The sequence below is a fragment of the Castor canadensis genome, chromosome 7 (genome assembly GCF_047511655.1).
Source record: "Castor canadensis chromosome 7, mCasCan1.hap1v2, whole genome shotgun sequence".
Taxonomy (NCBI): Eukaryota; Metazoa; Chordata; class Mammalia; order Rodentia; family Castoridae; genus Castor; species Castor canadensis.
In genome coordinates this window covers 344332-358498 of record NC_133392.1, presented here as the reverse complement: position 1 = coordinate 358498, position 14167 = coordinate 344332, and the positions used below count along the sequence as shown (strand labels likewise).

The window sequence follows — 14167 nt, the reverse complement described above, 5'->3', positions numbered from 1 at the left end:
ACCTTTTGCTTAAATAAATCTTTTAAAGTCTCCTCTGTGTGTCTGCTCCTGAATTCTTTCTTAGGTGAGACCAAGGACTTGCCCTGTCTCCCCTGACATTTGGACTGTGAAAGAATTCAGCTTCCTTCAAGGGAAGATGGTATCTTTTTGGTGGTCTGGGGCTTGAACTTGGCCTCATACTTGCTAGGCAGGCACTCTACCACTTGAGCCACTCCACCAGGCTTGCTTTGTGTTGGATATTTTTGAGATAGGGTCTTGCAAACTATTTGCCTGGAATGGCTTCCGATCCATGATCCTCCTGATCTCTGCCTCTGAAGTAGGATTACAAGGATGAAAAGCTCTTTATTGTTGACAATTACAGGTTTATCAGCCACCTGTCTTTGGGAGACATTTCAGTTTCCAGAGACAAATGCAGGCTGTGTATGGGAGAAACAAGCTCAGCGAGAAGGAGTGGGTAGGCTCTGTCTTCTATAGTGAGGACATATCTCTCAAACCTAGTGTTGTGGGAGTTTGCTAGCTGAGATATGGGACTCGAGGCAATTAGCAGGAAGCAGCGTTTTATTGTGGCAGCACAGACTCAGTGGACTCATGTCCAAAGGCTGAGCCCCGAGAACAAAGGGGTCTCACCTTATAGACCCTTACAAGCAGATTATAGAAGCAGAAAGCAAGGTCTAATCCATCTATGGTTATATTTAATTTTATTGGCTACTTTACCCTAGTGCTATGTGACTTTCCCCTCCCTGGTGCTACATGACCTTCCTCATGTTCATATTTCTCAGGTTTTATCTCTCTGCTATGCCATCCCTACTCCCTTCTACTTTCTCAGGACTCAGGCCTAGTCTGTTTTCCTGTTATCCTCCTCCCTGCTACACTAGGAGTGTTTATAACTGAATATTAGTGGTTAAGGCATCAGAACCACAGTAATCTGAGCAAGTGTGGTGTCTTAAGTTGTTTCAAAGATTCTGTTACTGGTGGGTGGGGTGTTCTAAATGTTCTTTGGTTCTTTGGGTATAGTCTGAAATTAGAGCACCTTTCCAGCTGTGGGTAAAAGGGAGAATAAACAGGCAAAGTACAGTAAAGATAGTTTTATTGTGAAAAGAGGCTTTCACTGGAAGTAACAATAACCCTGGAGAGGCATGTGGGGCAGGTGGTTCACTAGAAAAAGCCAGACAGCATCAATCCAACAGCATCAATGTGGACCAGAAAGCAGGGAGTAGGGTATGGAGAGGTGGGGTGAGGTGAACTGTTTGGTTAGGGATAACCACCCTGAAGTTGTTGGGGCCTCGGGTTTTCTCATCTAATAGGGTGGGATGAAATAGGTGACAGGAAACTGAGGCTCTCTCCTTGCCCCTCCTCACTTTGGTGACTGAGCAGTGTCTGCCAGGGTGTGGGAAGCCTCAGCCTGTGCTTTTGAGAGTGTGGGGGTAGGTTTGATCTTTGCCCTACTCAGCAACCAGTGTAAGGTTATATAGCAGTCACTATACCCTTGATAGGGGGAGTGCCCCATAAGGAGTATATAGGACCATTATGTTAACGCTGGCCCAGGGAGTGGAGAAGCTGGGGTTTTACGATCCCTCCTCCTTCAGGGCAAGGAGCATCTTGTAGCCCCAGGGCGTTTCCTCTCCTCCTTGCTCACTTCCACCTATCTGCCTATGCTAATAGTTCCACTAAAGTAAAACTAACCCAAATTGCAGTCAAGTATTTGCTTATTCTATGGATTTACAGCTTTTTTTTTTTTGCTTTTCCCTTTGTGGTGCTGTAGTCTTGTTCGGCACATACGTTCCATTGTGCTACACTCCTAGCCCAACAAGCCTGGGGATTTTTTTTTTTTTTTTTTTTTTGGGTATTACGGGGCTTTTGAACTCGGTCTTACAAACCTGGAATTTAAATGTAAAGTCTGAATTTTGTTTTTCAGCGCTGGGGAGCATACTCTGAGCTTCCCACATGCACTCTACCCACTGAGCTACATTCCCACCTCCCCCGACCCCAGAACGTCTTCGTAAATTGCCCAGGTGGCCTCGAACTTGCAATTGGAAGTTGTGATCTCTCTGCTGGGAGAGTAGCTGGGATTACAGCTGTGACCACCACATCCGGTTATACTGACATCTTGTCCTGGTATAATGATAGGCATTAATGGTTTAATTTAGCAGAATTTCAGTATTTGGAGGGTACATTTGTTAAATTAAAACCTGGGGTACTTGGAAAGAAGATGAAGCTATTGCATTTACAAAGTAAATTTAAAGTAATGGAATTTGTTTTTAACCGAAGGAGCTGCTAAATTCCGTTGCATTTGTACTCAGGAAATGCTTAAGGGAGCAGTGGGACTTTTTATTTTCTCGTTTTTATTTACTTTTGCGATACTGGAGATCAAATCCAGGGACCTGGGTATGCTAGGCAAGCGTTCTACCACTGAACAACATCCTCAGTCTTGGGACTTCTTAAATTGAACGAATGGCAATAAATCCCCGAACTACTTAAACCCTGCAAGACTCAGAAACCCTGAGAACCGCGCAGCTGCAGCTTTGCTTGTGACCCCGCCCCCAGCACACGGCCGGACCCGCCCACCTTAGCCCCGCCCAACGCCGAGGCTGCGTCGTGCGCACGCGCGGCCGCCGGGAACCCCAGAGCGCCGGAACCCAGGGACGGGAGTCGTGCAGCGCGGAGGACGAGCGCCGGCGAACGCTTCCTGGACGCGGCGCCATGAGGCCGTCGCTGCGCGCGCTGCTCGCTTCCCGCGCCGCATGGCGGGAGTCCTTCTCCGTGCGTGGCCGCGACGTGGCGCGCTGGTTCCCGGGCCACATGGCCAAGGGTGAGGCCCGGCCGGCGGGAGGCGTCGTCGGTCCCGTCCCGTCCCGTCCCCCGCGCTCTGGGCGGCCCCGGGCGGCGCGCGGCGAGGAGGCGCAGTGCCCTTCGCTGGCCGTAGGGTCTCAGCCCTTAGGTCCCTCCAGTGGTTTTCTCCTGCCTCAGCGTCGTCGGGGATTTCTTAGCTTATGCACCGCAGTTCAGCCCCAAAAGACAGACCTCGTGTCCGGTTGCTGCCGCCCCGCCTGGCGGACAAGGAGGACGCCACTCACGTCCACCTGATCTGCCCTGTGGTCCAGGCTAAGACCCAAGACCCATAAAAGTTAACAGTTCCGCCCAGAGTCACCCAGGACGTGTCAGGACCGCGCTCTGGCAGATGGATTCGTATATTCTTTTAGGCTGCACCACTTGAGCTATTCCCCAGGCGTTTTTTTTTTTTTTTTAAGTTATTGAGGTAGGGTTTCTAACTTTGCCTCAAACTTATGGTCCTCCTGTGTCTGCCTCCCCAGTAGCTGGGATTACAGGCATCGCCGCCACACTTGGTATGGTGTATTATTCTTAAACAGTCAGCTTAAATCCGCCTCTCTGATGAAAAGTCATTGACCTGTCCCTTAGCACCTTTCTGTTTTGTAGGGCTGAAGAAGATGCAGAGCAGCCTGAAGGTAGTGGACTGTGTCATCGAGGTTCATGATGCCCGGATATCCTTTCATGGTGTAGGAGTCAGGACTGCAGAGCAGCAGGAGGCATTTCTGGTCGTGGTCTATCTCCTCTGTCTCCTAGGCCCTGGTCCAGTCAGCTGCCTACTGTGGCCAGCAACCTTACTTGTTACTGGCATTTAAAGCAGTGACTCTTAACTTTCATTGCACTTTAGAATTACTGGGGAGGCTTTTATTTTTTTATTTTTATTTTTATTTTTATTTTTTTCATTTTTCTTTTATTATTCATATGTGCATACAAGGCTTGGTTTATTTCTCCCCCCTGCCCCCACCCCCTCCCTTACCACCCACTCCACCCCCTCCCGCTCCCCCCCTCAATACCCAGCAGAAACTATTTTGCCCTTATCTCTAATTTTGTTGTAGAGAGAGTATAAGCAATAATAGGAAGGAACAAGGGGTTTTGCTGGTTGAGATAAGGATAGCTATACAGGGCATTGACTCACATTGATTTCCTGTGCGTGGGTGTTACCTTCTAGGTTAATTCTTTTTAATCTAACCTTTTCTCTAGTTCCTGGTCTCCTTTTCCTATTGGCCTCAGTTGCTTTAAGGTATCTGCTTTAGTTTCTCTGCATTAAGGGCAACAAATGCTAGCTAGTTTTTTAGGTGTCTTACCTATCCTCACCCCTCCCTTGTGTGCTCTCGCTTTTATCATGTGCTCATAGTCCAATCCCCTTGTTGTGTTTGCCCTTGATCTAATGTCCACATATGAGGGAGAACATACGATTTTTGGTCTTTTGAGCCAGGCTAACCTCACTCAGAATGATGTTCTCCAATTCCATCCATTTACCAGCGAATGATAACATTTCGTTCTTCTTCATGGCTGCATAAAATTCCATTGTGTATAGATACCACATTTTCTTAATCCATTCGTCAGTGCTGGGGCATCTTGGCTGTTTCCATAACTTGGCTATTGTGAATAGTGCCGCAATAAACATGGGTGTGCAGGTGCCTCTGGAGTAACAGTCTTTTGGGTATATCCCCAAGAGTGGTATTGCTGGATCAAATGGTAGATCGATGTCCAGCTTTTTAAGTAGCCTCCAAATTTTTTTCCAGAGTGGTTGTACTAGTCTACATTCCCACCAACAGTGTAAGAGGGCTCCTTTTTCCCTGGGGAGGCTTTTAAATACAGCATCTGTGAGGCCCCATTTTAGACTAGAGTCTGCTGTGTTGGGTCTAGGCCACATGTTTTTATGAAGCTTCCTATTGCTGATCATTTGTCTTGACCTTTGCCGGGTTCTCCTGGGCTTTCCAGTGTGGTCCTGCAGTAGGATTCTCTAGGTAGGGCACGAAACCTGAAATTACAGGACTTTCCACCTGTATTTGAGGGTTGGTGGAGTGACTCAAGCAGTAGAGTACCTGCCTACCAAGCACGAGGTGTAAGTTCAAACCCCAGTACAGACAAAAAAAAAAAAAAATGCCTTCTGTACTTGAGGGACGAATTGGCAAGACAGGGCAATCCTGTTCATGGACACATGCCTCTCAGACTATTTTGTTACATTTGAGCTGTGATGAGGTTCTTCTGCGATGAAGGTGCTGGTTTGCTACCTGCCTGGTCAGCCCCAGAAGAGCATGTCCCCTGGCTAAGCCCAGGGACAGCCAGTTCCCAGTGTGCGGCTGCACTGCCACTGGCAGGAATCTCTGGAAATAGTTGAGGTTGAGGGGCCATTTTCAGAGTTCAAAGACTTGTTGGAGCTTTAGTAATGAAACATTTGCTTTCTTTGTTACAGGTTATAAATATGAATGGAATCATCCAACATCTCATGCTGTCAGATAATGTTTACTGGCAATTACATGTCTGATTATTAAATAAAACCTGTGTTACTTTTCTGTGTGATGAGAGGACTTTTCTCCTCTGATTCCTTATCTAGAATGTGGCAGGAAGCCTGCCTTTGTAACATCCTGGGAGGGGAGCCTGGAGGCTGTGGGCTTCTGAAAGAGCATATACAATTGATCAGCTCTCAGGGAAGGCGTTTGGTCTCAGGGAAGACAGCTGCTTAATTGGTTGCCTAGGTGGGGCAGGTAGGGGCTGGGGAACTCTTGCAACTAAACCCCTGGGAGACATGCAGCACCAGGGGGGCTGAGGTATAGGAAATGAAGTTACGAAGCCCCCTCCCCCACATTAGTGTTACAGGAGGTGGGCCCTACATCAGTTCTGGGATTCCTGGCTGACCATGGCAGTAAGGAGGTAGCTTCTCCAGTGAGGGTCTCAATAAGGAAAGGGACCTGTCTACCTATAGGTAGAGCTGCTGGGTCCCCAGTGGTGGGCAGCTGTGAGTCCTGGAGGGGCTGGAGAAAGGCACAGGGTAGAGTTGTTTTTCTTTTCTTTTTTGGTGGAACTGGGGTTTGAACCCAGGCCTACACCTTGAGCCACTTCACCAGCCCTTTTTTATGTAGGGTTTTTTTGAGATAGGGTCTCGCAAACTATTTGCCAGGGTTGGCTTCAGATTTCAATCTTCCTGATGTCTGTCTGAGTGGCTGGGATTACAGACATGAGCCACTGGCACCTGGCTTCAGAGTCACTTTTTCTTGAGTGATTAGATCACTTATGCTTTCCTACTCTGACAGCTAAAATATATAGTGGCCTTTCTCTGAGTTTTGATTTGAAAAAAATTTATTTTGAGACAGTCTCACCATGTATCCCAGGCTGGCTTTGGAACGGGCTGGCCTCCTAAGTGCTGAGATTACAGGCCTGTATCACCATGCCCAGCTAATTTGTGATTTTGTTCTTGCCACCGTCATTCCTGTTTGGGAAGCCATGTGGCAGTTACCACCTTGCCTGACCGCCTTCCTTGGCAGTAGCAGAATGTGCACCCTTCACAAGCCAGGAGGGCAGGTGAGGGTTGGTTTTGTAGTTGTTGGAGTGTGGTTGGACTGCTTGGCCTGCTGTGCTCTGGCTTTAACTCCTGACCAAGGCAGACAAGGTGAATGACCAGCTGGCAAAGCTTTGAAGGAATTTTGCCTTAATGTTGGCACATCCCACTTTCAGGTCGCAACCCCCTGTTTCAGGAGACCCTTGGGCTGAAGCCTCACCTGCTTGTCCTCAACAAGATGGACTTGGCAGATCTCACAGAGCAGCAAGTGAGTGCCTTCTGCAGATGCTAGCAGCAGTGTGACAGGAGTTGGTGCAGACTCAGATTGAGCTCTGTGTGGATGACCCCATACAGGACTGCTTTGGGAACAGCTCTTGGCTTTGCAGGAGGCTTCCAGCCTGGCTACTCCTCTTGAAAGTTAATTTATAGCCAAGATGCTCAAGATTGGCACACTTTCTATGGGAAGTGGTCACTGTGCTTCTGGAGCCCCAGTGACTGCCACAGCCATACTGTCCAGTTGGCCTTTTCAAGTTGATGGACTCTCTTTCCACTCTACCCCATGTGGTGGCCTCTGGCCACATGTGACTATTACAGCCGAGGAACTGACATTCACATTTTGCTTAGCTTTAATTTGAGAAACTGCATGAGGCTTTTACCTGCAGCCCTGGACAGCACTGGTCTGGTCTGGAGGTCTCCTGTGATGGCTGCAGTGTACCCATGTGTTCACACACCCAGACTTATCAGGTTTTCTGCTGCTGGCTGCTTTCTGCGCAGTGTTTGATCCAGAAGCTAGAAGGGCTGGGAATGGGAGAGGGCCAAAGTAGCTAAAGCTTTCTTCAAAGCCAGGCAGAATTGGGCAGGGTATTTTACATGTGGCCCAGAGGTAAAAGAAATGTAAGGACTGGAAATGTTACCTGAAGTACCTTCTCTGTTTTTCTGGCTCTGTTGTCAAACCCTTTGCAGAGTGAGATGTGTAAGGGTTTTGAACTCAAGGCAGCTTTTAAAAAGTTGTTAACAGTGCAGAAATTTTCCCTTTATTGAAGCAACAATGCCCAGGTTTCTTAGGTAACTGGCATATTCCAATTACCCAAACCCAAGCACAAGACTCCACCACAGGTTCCTAGGACAGTGTCTAGGAATGGCCAAGGTGTTTCCTTTTGGTAGTTTACCTTGCCATCAGCCTACAAAGCTGATCATGATTCCCCCGCCCCCAAGCAGGCCTGTAGTGTTTTGCTTCATTTGCAACTTTGGTATTTTCCTGGGCGTTTCCTTTTGGTAGTTTACCTTGCCATCAGCCTACAAAGCTGATCATGATTCCCCCGCCCCCAAGCAGGCCTGTAGTGTTTTGCTTCATTTGCAACTTTGGTATTTTCCTGGACAAGTACTTCTGTTGCTTTTATTAGTTGAGACTTGAACTTATCAGTAGTTGCTTCTGCCCTTCAAGTGCTAGCCTTTGCAGACCCTCTATAGTTGGTGGGCACAGCAGGGTCTTGACTGGTTGGAAGTTGAGAGGAGTGCTAGATGCTTCTAGAAGGGTCCTGGGGGCCACTGCCCTCCTTCTCGAGGGACATCTGAGTGATTGGGACTGTGGCTTCAGTATGTCTTTGTCATGGCTTGTCGTTTGCAATGGGTAGCTGGAAGAAATAATTAAAGCCAACTGAATTAATGAGTAACTTTTGTTCATTTAAGCATCAGCCCATATTTTGAGGCCAGTAACAATCAAACAATATGATACTGATTTAAATATGTATGGTTCATACATATGTATATTAATGAAATGAAATATGATACAGCTAGACACTGATTTCATTGAATGTTAAGGCTAGTGAATTTATGGCTACCTTAGTATACTTCTGGGCTTTTAGCATTAGATATTCTTTGTAATCAGATTGGGTTCAATACCACCTCAGTTTCAAAGGAAGTCGTGTTTGAAGGATGGTCAGGATTCACCAGAGCAGTGGGAGTTCTCAGCAAAGCCCAGGATCTGTGAATTCCGTGTTAGAAGTGGCTTCAGAATGACCTGCTCAGCCTCATTTTACTCACAGTGCAGGATGTGACCCCTGGTCCTCACCCCAGCAGAGCCTGGGGTGCACAGATAGGACAGCCAAGCTATGCTGCCCTAAGTGTTTCCCTCCTGCCTTCCCTGGGGCTAGCAGTGAGCTGAGCTGGGCTGGGCCACCCTCCTTTGAAGTTCCTCAGTTCCTGTCATCTGTGCTGGTGCCTTGCCCCTTGTGGCCTGGCTCCTGGTGGTGATCTGGATCTGAGCAGAAAAATGCCTCTGCAGTGTCCCTCTGTGCTCAGATCTTTGATTTTATTATATCGTATTGTTCACATTTCCATTTGGTGTTCAAAATGAAAATGTCTCTTTCAGAAAATTATGCAGCACTTAGAAGGAGAAGGTCTAAAAAATGTCATTTTTACCAGCTGTGTAAAGGATGAAAATGTCAAGCAGGTAGGCCTTTTTCTGCTTATATGCTGGTGTTTGCTTCTGTACATTGGTAAGCAGTTTTGGAGAAGATCCTGGTCTTGGCTTTTGCTGACCAGGGATGTGAGGTCTCCTGGGCTGCCCTGCCTTCTGTGCTGATGCTTCTAGCCCAAGGTGAGTGCTAAGGGAGTGCAGGGTCATCCTGTAGAGAGAAGTAGTAAGAGCCTCTTGGAGAGTCCAGTAACTTACTTCTCCTAGTTGTATTTGATGGGTCATTGGGGTTGATGTGCATGTTCACTAGTAGATGGTTATAGTCACAGTTGTCACAGAAGCCCTCCTGGGGTAGCCACCCTGCTCCTTTATAAAGGTGGGGGACAGGATGGGAGGGGAGGGGAGGCAGTGAGTAAGTCCTGGCCAGCACAACTTGGTTGGAGTCTGCAATCTGGATGCCCAGGTTCCCACATCACTGCTGAGTGCCATATGTGAGGTCTTTGTTCTCTTATCTCATGAATGTAGAGGGAGGCAGGGGTATCAGGAAGTGGGTTGGTGAGGGACATCAGGCTGGAAGGTGTGGCTGTTTGTTGCAGATCATTCCGAAGGTCACAGAACTGATTGGGAGCAGCTACCGCTACCACCGAGCAGAGGTTGGTTGGAGGGATGCAGAGCTTGTGGTGGTCATGTGGGGGTCATCTAGCTCCTCCTGCCTGACCCTCTGGGGCTTCCACAGGGCAGAGGGAAGTGCTGGGCCCCAGCAAGGAGGCCAGCTTTGCCCTTGCTCTCTTCTGCTGTGGGAGGGGCTGGGCGACCCCATTGGGTGGCAGGCCCCTGTGCCAACCTCTCCTCTTCCTGGACTGCGGGTGCACTGCTCAGGGTGGGTCAAGGCTCCTCTTTTGTGTTCACAGAATCTGGAGTACTGCATCATGGTGATTGGGGTCCCCAACGTGGGCAAGTCCTCCCTCATCAACTCCCTGAGGAGGCAGCATCTCAGGATAGGTATGCTTATAGCCAGAGGGGCCTGCTGAGGAACTGAGTCATTGTTTCATATCCCATTGATAGAATGTTGTGTGGTGGACACTCGATTTGTTTTTTCCTCTAAAATCCTTGATGGGAAGATGGCTTTTCTAAACTTGGTGGTTTTGTTTTTTCTTTTCTTTAAATCCCTTTGGTGCAGAGAATCCAACATGCTGTAGGATAGCTGGGTTTGCCAGAAAGGAAGGTGGCTTCGTAGTGAGTGATCGCCCCTCAGCCCCTTCCCTCCAGGTGACCTGGGCAGCTGGGTATTGCCATCCCAGGTGTGATGACAGGAAATCACTTTGTGAGCCTGAGTGCACTGTTGTGCTTATTCTCAAAACATTGCCCACTGCACTCAGGCTCACATCCACACTCACTGTGTCCTCGACACAGTACTGGGGTTTGAACTCAGGGCTTTGCACTTGGAAGGCAGGGGCTCTACCGCTTTAGCCACGCCACCTGCCCTTTTATGCATTTTAAAGTTTAAGGCTGCATCTCTATTGGCTTCATTATTTACATTAGCTATACAGTATTTAGTAAGTTGATTTAAAGTCAACTTTAAGCCATGTTGAGCCATTATTTTAGGCACTATTTTTGGTATTAATTGCAGAGTTGTTACAGTCATCTATTTTTTATTTCCCTTAAGTGTGTTTTGGTGCAGTGGCATTAAGTATATGTACAGGTTACACAGCCACCCCATCTATCCTCAACTAGAATTCGAAACATAGCAAACTGTCCCAGCCCCAGCCCCCTGCTAACCCCCATTCTGCTTTCTGTGGAAGTTTGACCACTCCAACTGTCAGTAAGTAGAATTGTATCATTTTTCTCCTTTTGTGACTAGCTTGTCTCAGGAAATGTCTTCGGGTCCATCCATGGTGCAGTGTGTCAGGGTTTCTTTCCTCCTCAGGTCTGAGTCACACTCCATTGTGAGTCTGCATCATAAAGTATCGGTTCATCTGTGATGAACACTTGTTTGTATCCCTTTATTCCTGAGTTGGTTTGGCAGTGGGTAAGCAGTTTCCCTGAAGTGTGCCCTGAGCTCAGTCCATGCTGAGTAGCTACAGCATTTGGAGTCCAGGCCAGCACTGGTCAGGCCTGCTATGGGCCATGCATGGAGCCCAGGAGAGGCCTGGGTGAAGGAGCAGCTCTGGCCTGATCTTTGCAGTACAGCATACCTTTCTAGCCCTGGGGAGTGAGCTCTGGGCATTGTTGAGCCTCTCAGCTCCTGTGCCTGCATTTTGAGTCCCCCACTGAGCTGTTTGGGACCAATCATGAAATGAATTAGAGCCTTGGGAAGCCCTTTGTTCTTTGGGGCTTGCATACTGCTTGCCAGCTGTGGTTGTTATACACCTGTGTTTCATCGCTTGCTCTGCAGCCTCCTCTTTCTGTCCTGCAGGAAAAGCTGCCCGGGTGGGCGGTGAGCCTGGAATCACCAGAGCTGTGACATCCAGAATTCAGGTGGGGTCCTCAGCAGTGGAGGCCTAAAACTCTTCCCAGAGCTGCTCAGGCACTGCTGAGTCTGGCACTGCTGAGCACACATGCCAGCCCCCCTCTGATCGTCCCCTTCTTCCACTTGCATTGTCACCTCCAGCCACTGTCCTTCTATAAACCTTGGGGAAGGCAGCCTTGTTACCCCACCTGCCCGGGTCATGTGGTGGTCAGGGCAGAGCTGAATGGAACCCGTGTTCTGTGCATTCCCATGGAGCCCGTCACTTATTTATTCTCCAAATTAAATGAGAATTAAACCCTGTGGAGGCCCTAGGGCAACCTGTGGGGCTGGGTTTGTCCCAGGGTGCTTCAAGAGTCTAGGCTTGGCCGGGCAGAGGCTGCTGTTCTGAACTGCTCTCTGCCTGCACAGGTGTGTGAGCGGCCACCGATATTCCTGCTGGACACTCCTGGGGTACTGGCTCCTCAGATTGAAAGTGTGGAGACGGGCCTGAAGCTGGCCCTGTGTGGTGAGTTCTGGAGGGTGCCCCTCTGTCCCACCTTTGAGGTTCTCCCTCCAACCTTGGCCTGCCTCTAGGCAGGGTGTTACTGCTACATGTGCCCTGGCTGCTGCCGGACACTTCTCAAAGCTTAGGGTGAGACTGAGGGTGGCTCACAGCACATGTGTGCTGGCCACTGTTCTGTTCTTTGACAGATGTGGGCAGAGAGGTAAGGCCTCACAGCCAGGGCACATGCCACATAAGAGGAAGGCTGGGTGATGACATGTACTGTTCTGGAGGGAGGCTTCTTAACAGCATGGGTCTTTGGCTGAGATTGGGAGGGGTGCAGGCTCTGTGGGACATAGATGCTGGCTTCTGGACATACTTGCCTTGACTGTCTATTTTCCAGGAACAGTGTTGGACCACCTGGTCGGGGAGGAGACCATGGCCGACTACCTCCTCTACACCCTCAACCAGCATAGGCTGTTGGGGTGAGTGGCAGCAGGTGTGGGGCTGCAATCCCTGCTTGCTTATCCTAGCTAGATGTGGTTTCATAAATACAGTGTTAAGGTGTTACAGGTACACATTATTAAAAGTGTGTGATTTGACAAGTTTTGACAAGAATGCATCTGAGATGGCCACACAAGAAGATGGGCATTCCATCACCTCTTCCTGGGTTCCTCTGTGCCTGCCCTTCCTGCCCTCCCTGAGCCCAGGCAGTCACCTGATGTGTGTCACTGGTTAGCTTGCATTTTCTAGGATTTCATATGGTTGGAGTTATACAGAATGTGTGTTCCTGTCCAGCTTCCCTCACTGGGCACCATTGTTCTGAGATTCATCCATGTTGAATGAATGTTGATGGTTCCTTCTTTTGGCAACTAAGCTCATTATTCATTGTGCACTTGATTCATCACTTATCCCTGGGTGGGCACAGGGGTGTTGGCAGTTCTTGGCTGTTACAGATAAAGCTGCTGGAAACATTCATGTGTAAGTCTTTTATGTGATGGGAGTTTTTGTTTCTCTTGGGTGAAACCTAGCAGAGGAATGGCCAGGCCACATAGGAGATGATGTGTGTTTTAACTTGTTAAGAAACTGTTAAGCTAGTTTCCAAACTAATTGTACTGTGTCACATGCCTCCCAGCAAGGATGAGTTCTGATTTCTCTGCACCCTTTTCATGTTTGGTGCCAACAGTTTTAACTTTAGCGGTCTGCTAAAGTTGTCGTTTGCAGAGCATTTGATGCGTGTTCCTATCCTTTCATGTTTGTGTTGGCTGTCTGTGTGTGGAGCATGTGCTCCACCACTGAGCTACAGCTTTTTTCCCCTTATTTTGAAGGTGTAGGAATTCTTTGTATATTCTGGATGCAAGTCCTTAATCAGAGAGAAGGTTTGTAAATGTCTTCTCTGAATCTGGCCTTGTTTTTTCTTCCTCTCAACACTGTCTTTTGAGGAGCTGATGTTCTTAGCTTTCATGAAGTAACTAGATACTTTATAGATGGTGCTGTTGTCATACCTGAAGTCTGCCTAAGCCCAGGTCACAAGGATTCTCTTTTGTTTTCTTCTTGAAGATTGATACTTTAGGTTTCATGTTTAGGACTACCATCCTCTTTTGATATATATTTGTATACACTTTCTGCATATGGCATAAACTATGGAGTTTTCTTTTGCACATGGATAACCAGTTGTCCAGAAACATTTGTTGGAGACTTCTGTTGTCCTTGTACTTTTGTTGGAAATCTGTGTCGTTGTATGTGTGGGTCTTTCTGAGGGCCTTTCTGTCCTGTTGCTCTGTCTTGGTGGCCGTGCCTTTGATGTACCATGGCCCCACTCTTTAAAATAACTTTGGCCGATTTCAGGTCCTTCCCATTTTCATGTGGATCTTAGAACAGTGTGTCAGGTTCTACAGAAAGCCCTGATTTAAGGGGTGGGGTGTAGCTTAGTGGTGAAGCACTTGCTTGGCATGTGCAAGGTCCTGGCTCTTCCCCAGCCATATAAAAAAATTCCTGCTTTTTTGGGGAAGTGGAGATTCCATTAGATTTATAGGTCAGTTTGGGGGAGAATTGATAACACTTTAACATTATTGAGTAAAGTATCCCATGAAGACAGTGTTTCTGTCTGTTTAGATCAATTTTAGTTTTCAGCATACAGGTCTTTTACATGTTTTGTAAAGTTTATGTTTAACTCCTTCTTTTGATTCTATTGTTGAAAAAATTTTTTTTGATAATAGAGGTTGAACTCAGAGGCCTTGCACTTGCTAGGCAGGTGTTGTACCAGTTCAGCCACTCTGCCAGCCCAGTGGATTGTTTTTAATTTCACTTTTGATTATTGCTAGTTTGTAGAAATATAGTTAATTTTTGTATATTGGTCTTGAATCCTGCAACCTTGCTAAACTCACCTACTTGTTCTAGTAGCTCTTGATTTTTTTTTTTTAACCTAGACAATCATGTCATTTAAAAATAAGAATAGTCTTATTTTTACCT

The 14167-nt window shown here is 47.7% G+C and overlaps 1 protein-coding gene across 3 annotated transcripts in view; it reads left to right on the top strand.

Moving 5' to 3' along the window:
• Positions 1-2618: 2618 nt before the first annotated feature.
• Mtg1 (mitochondrial ribosome associated GTPase 1) overlaps positions 2619-14167 on the top strand; it is a 48111-nt gene continuing 36562 nt past the window's right edge. For all 3 annotated transcript variants that reach the window (XM_074077993.1, XM_074077992.1, XM_074077991.1), the window contains exons 1-9: positions 2619-2809; positions 3436-3502; positions 6494-6596; positions 8700-8780; positions 9341-9397; positions 9656-9746; positions 11161-11222; positions 11623-11719; positions 12099-12180. In XM_074077993.1, coding sequence (XP_073934094.1) covers positions 2701-2809; positions 3436-3502; positions 6494-6596; positions 8700-8780; positions 9341-9397; positions 9656-9746; positions 11161-11222; positions 11623-11719; positions 12099-12180 — 749 coding nt within the window. In that variant the 5' untranslated portion in view covers positions 2619-2700. The remainder of the gene's footprint in view (positions 2810-3435; positions 3503-6493; positions 6597-8699; positions 8781-9340; positions 9398-9655; positions 9747-11160; positions 11223-11622; positions 11720-12098; positions 12181-14167) is intronic.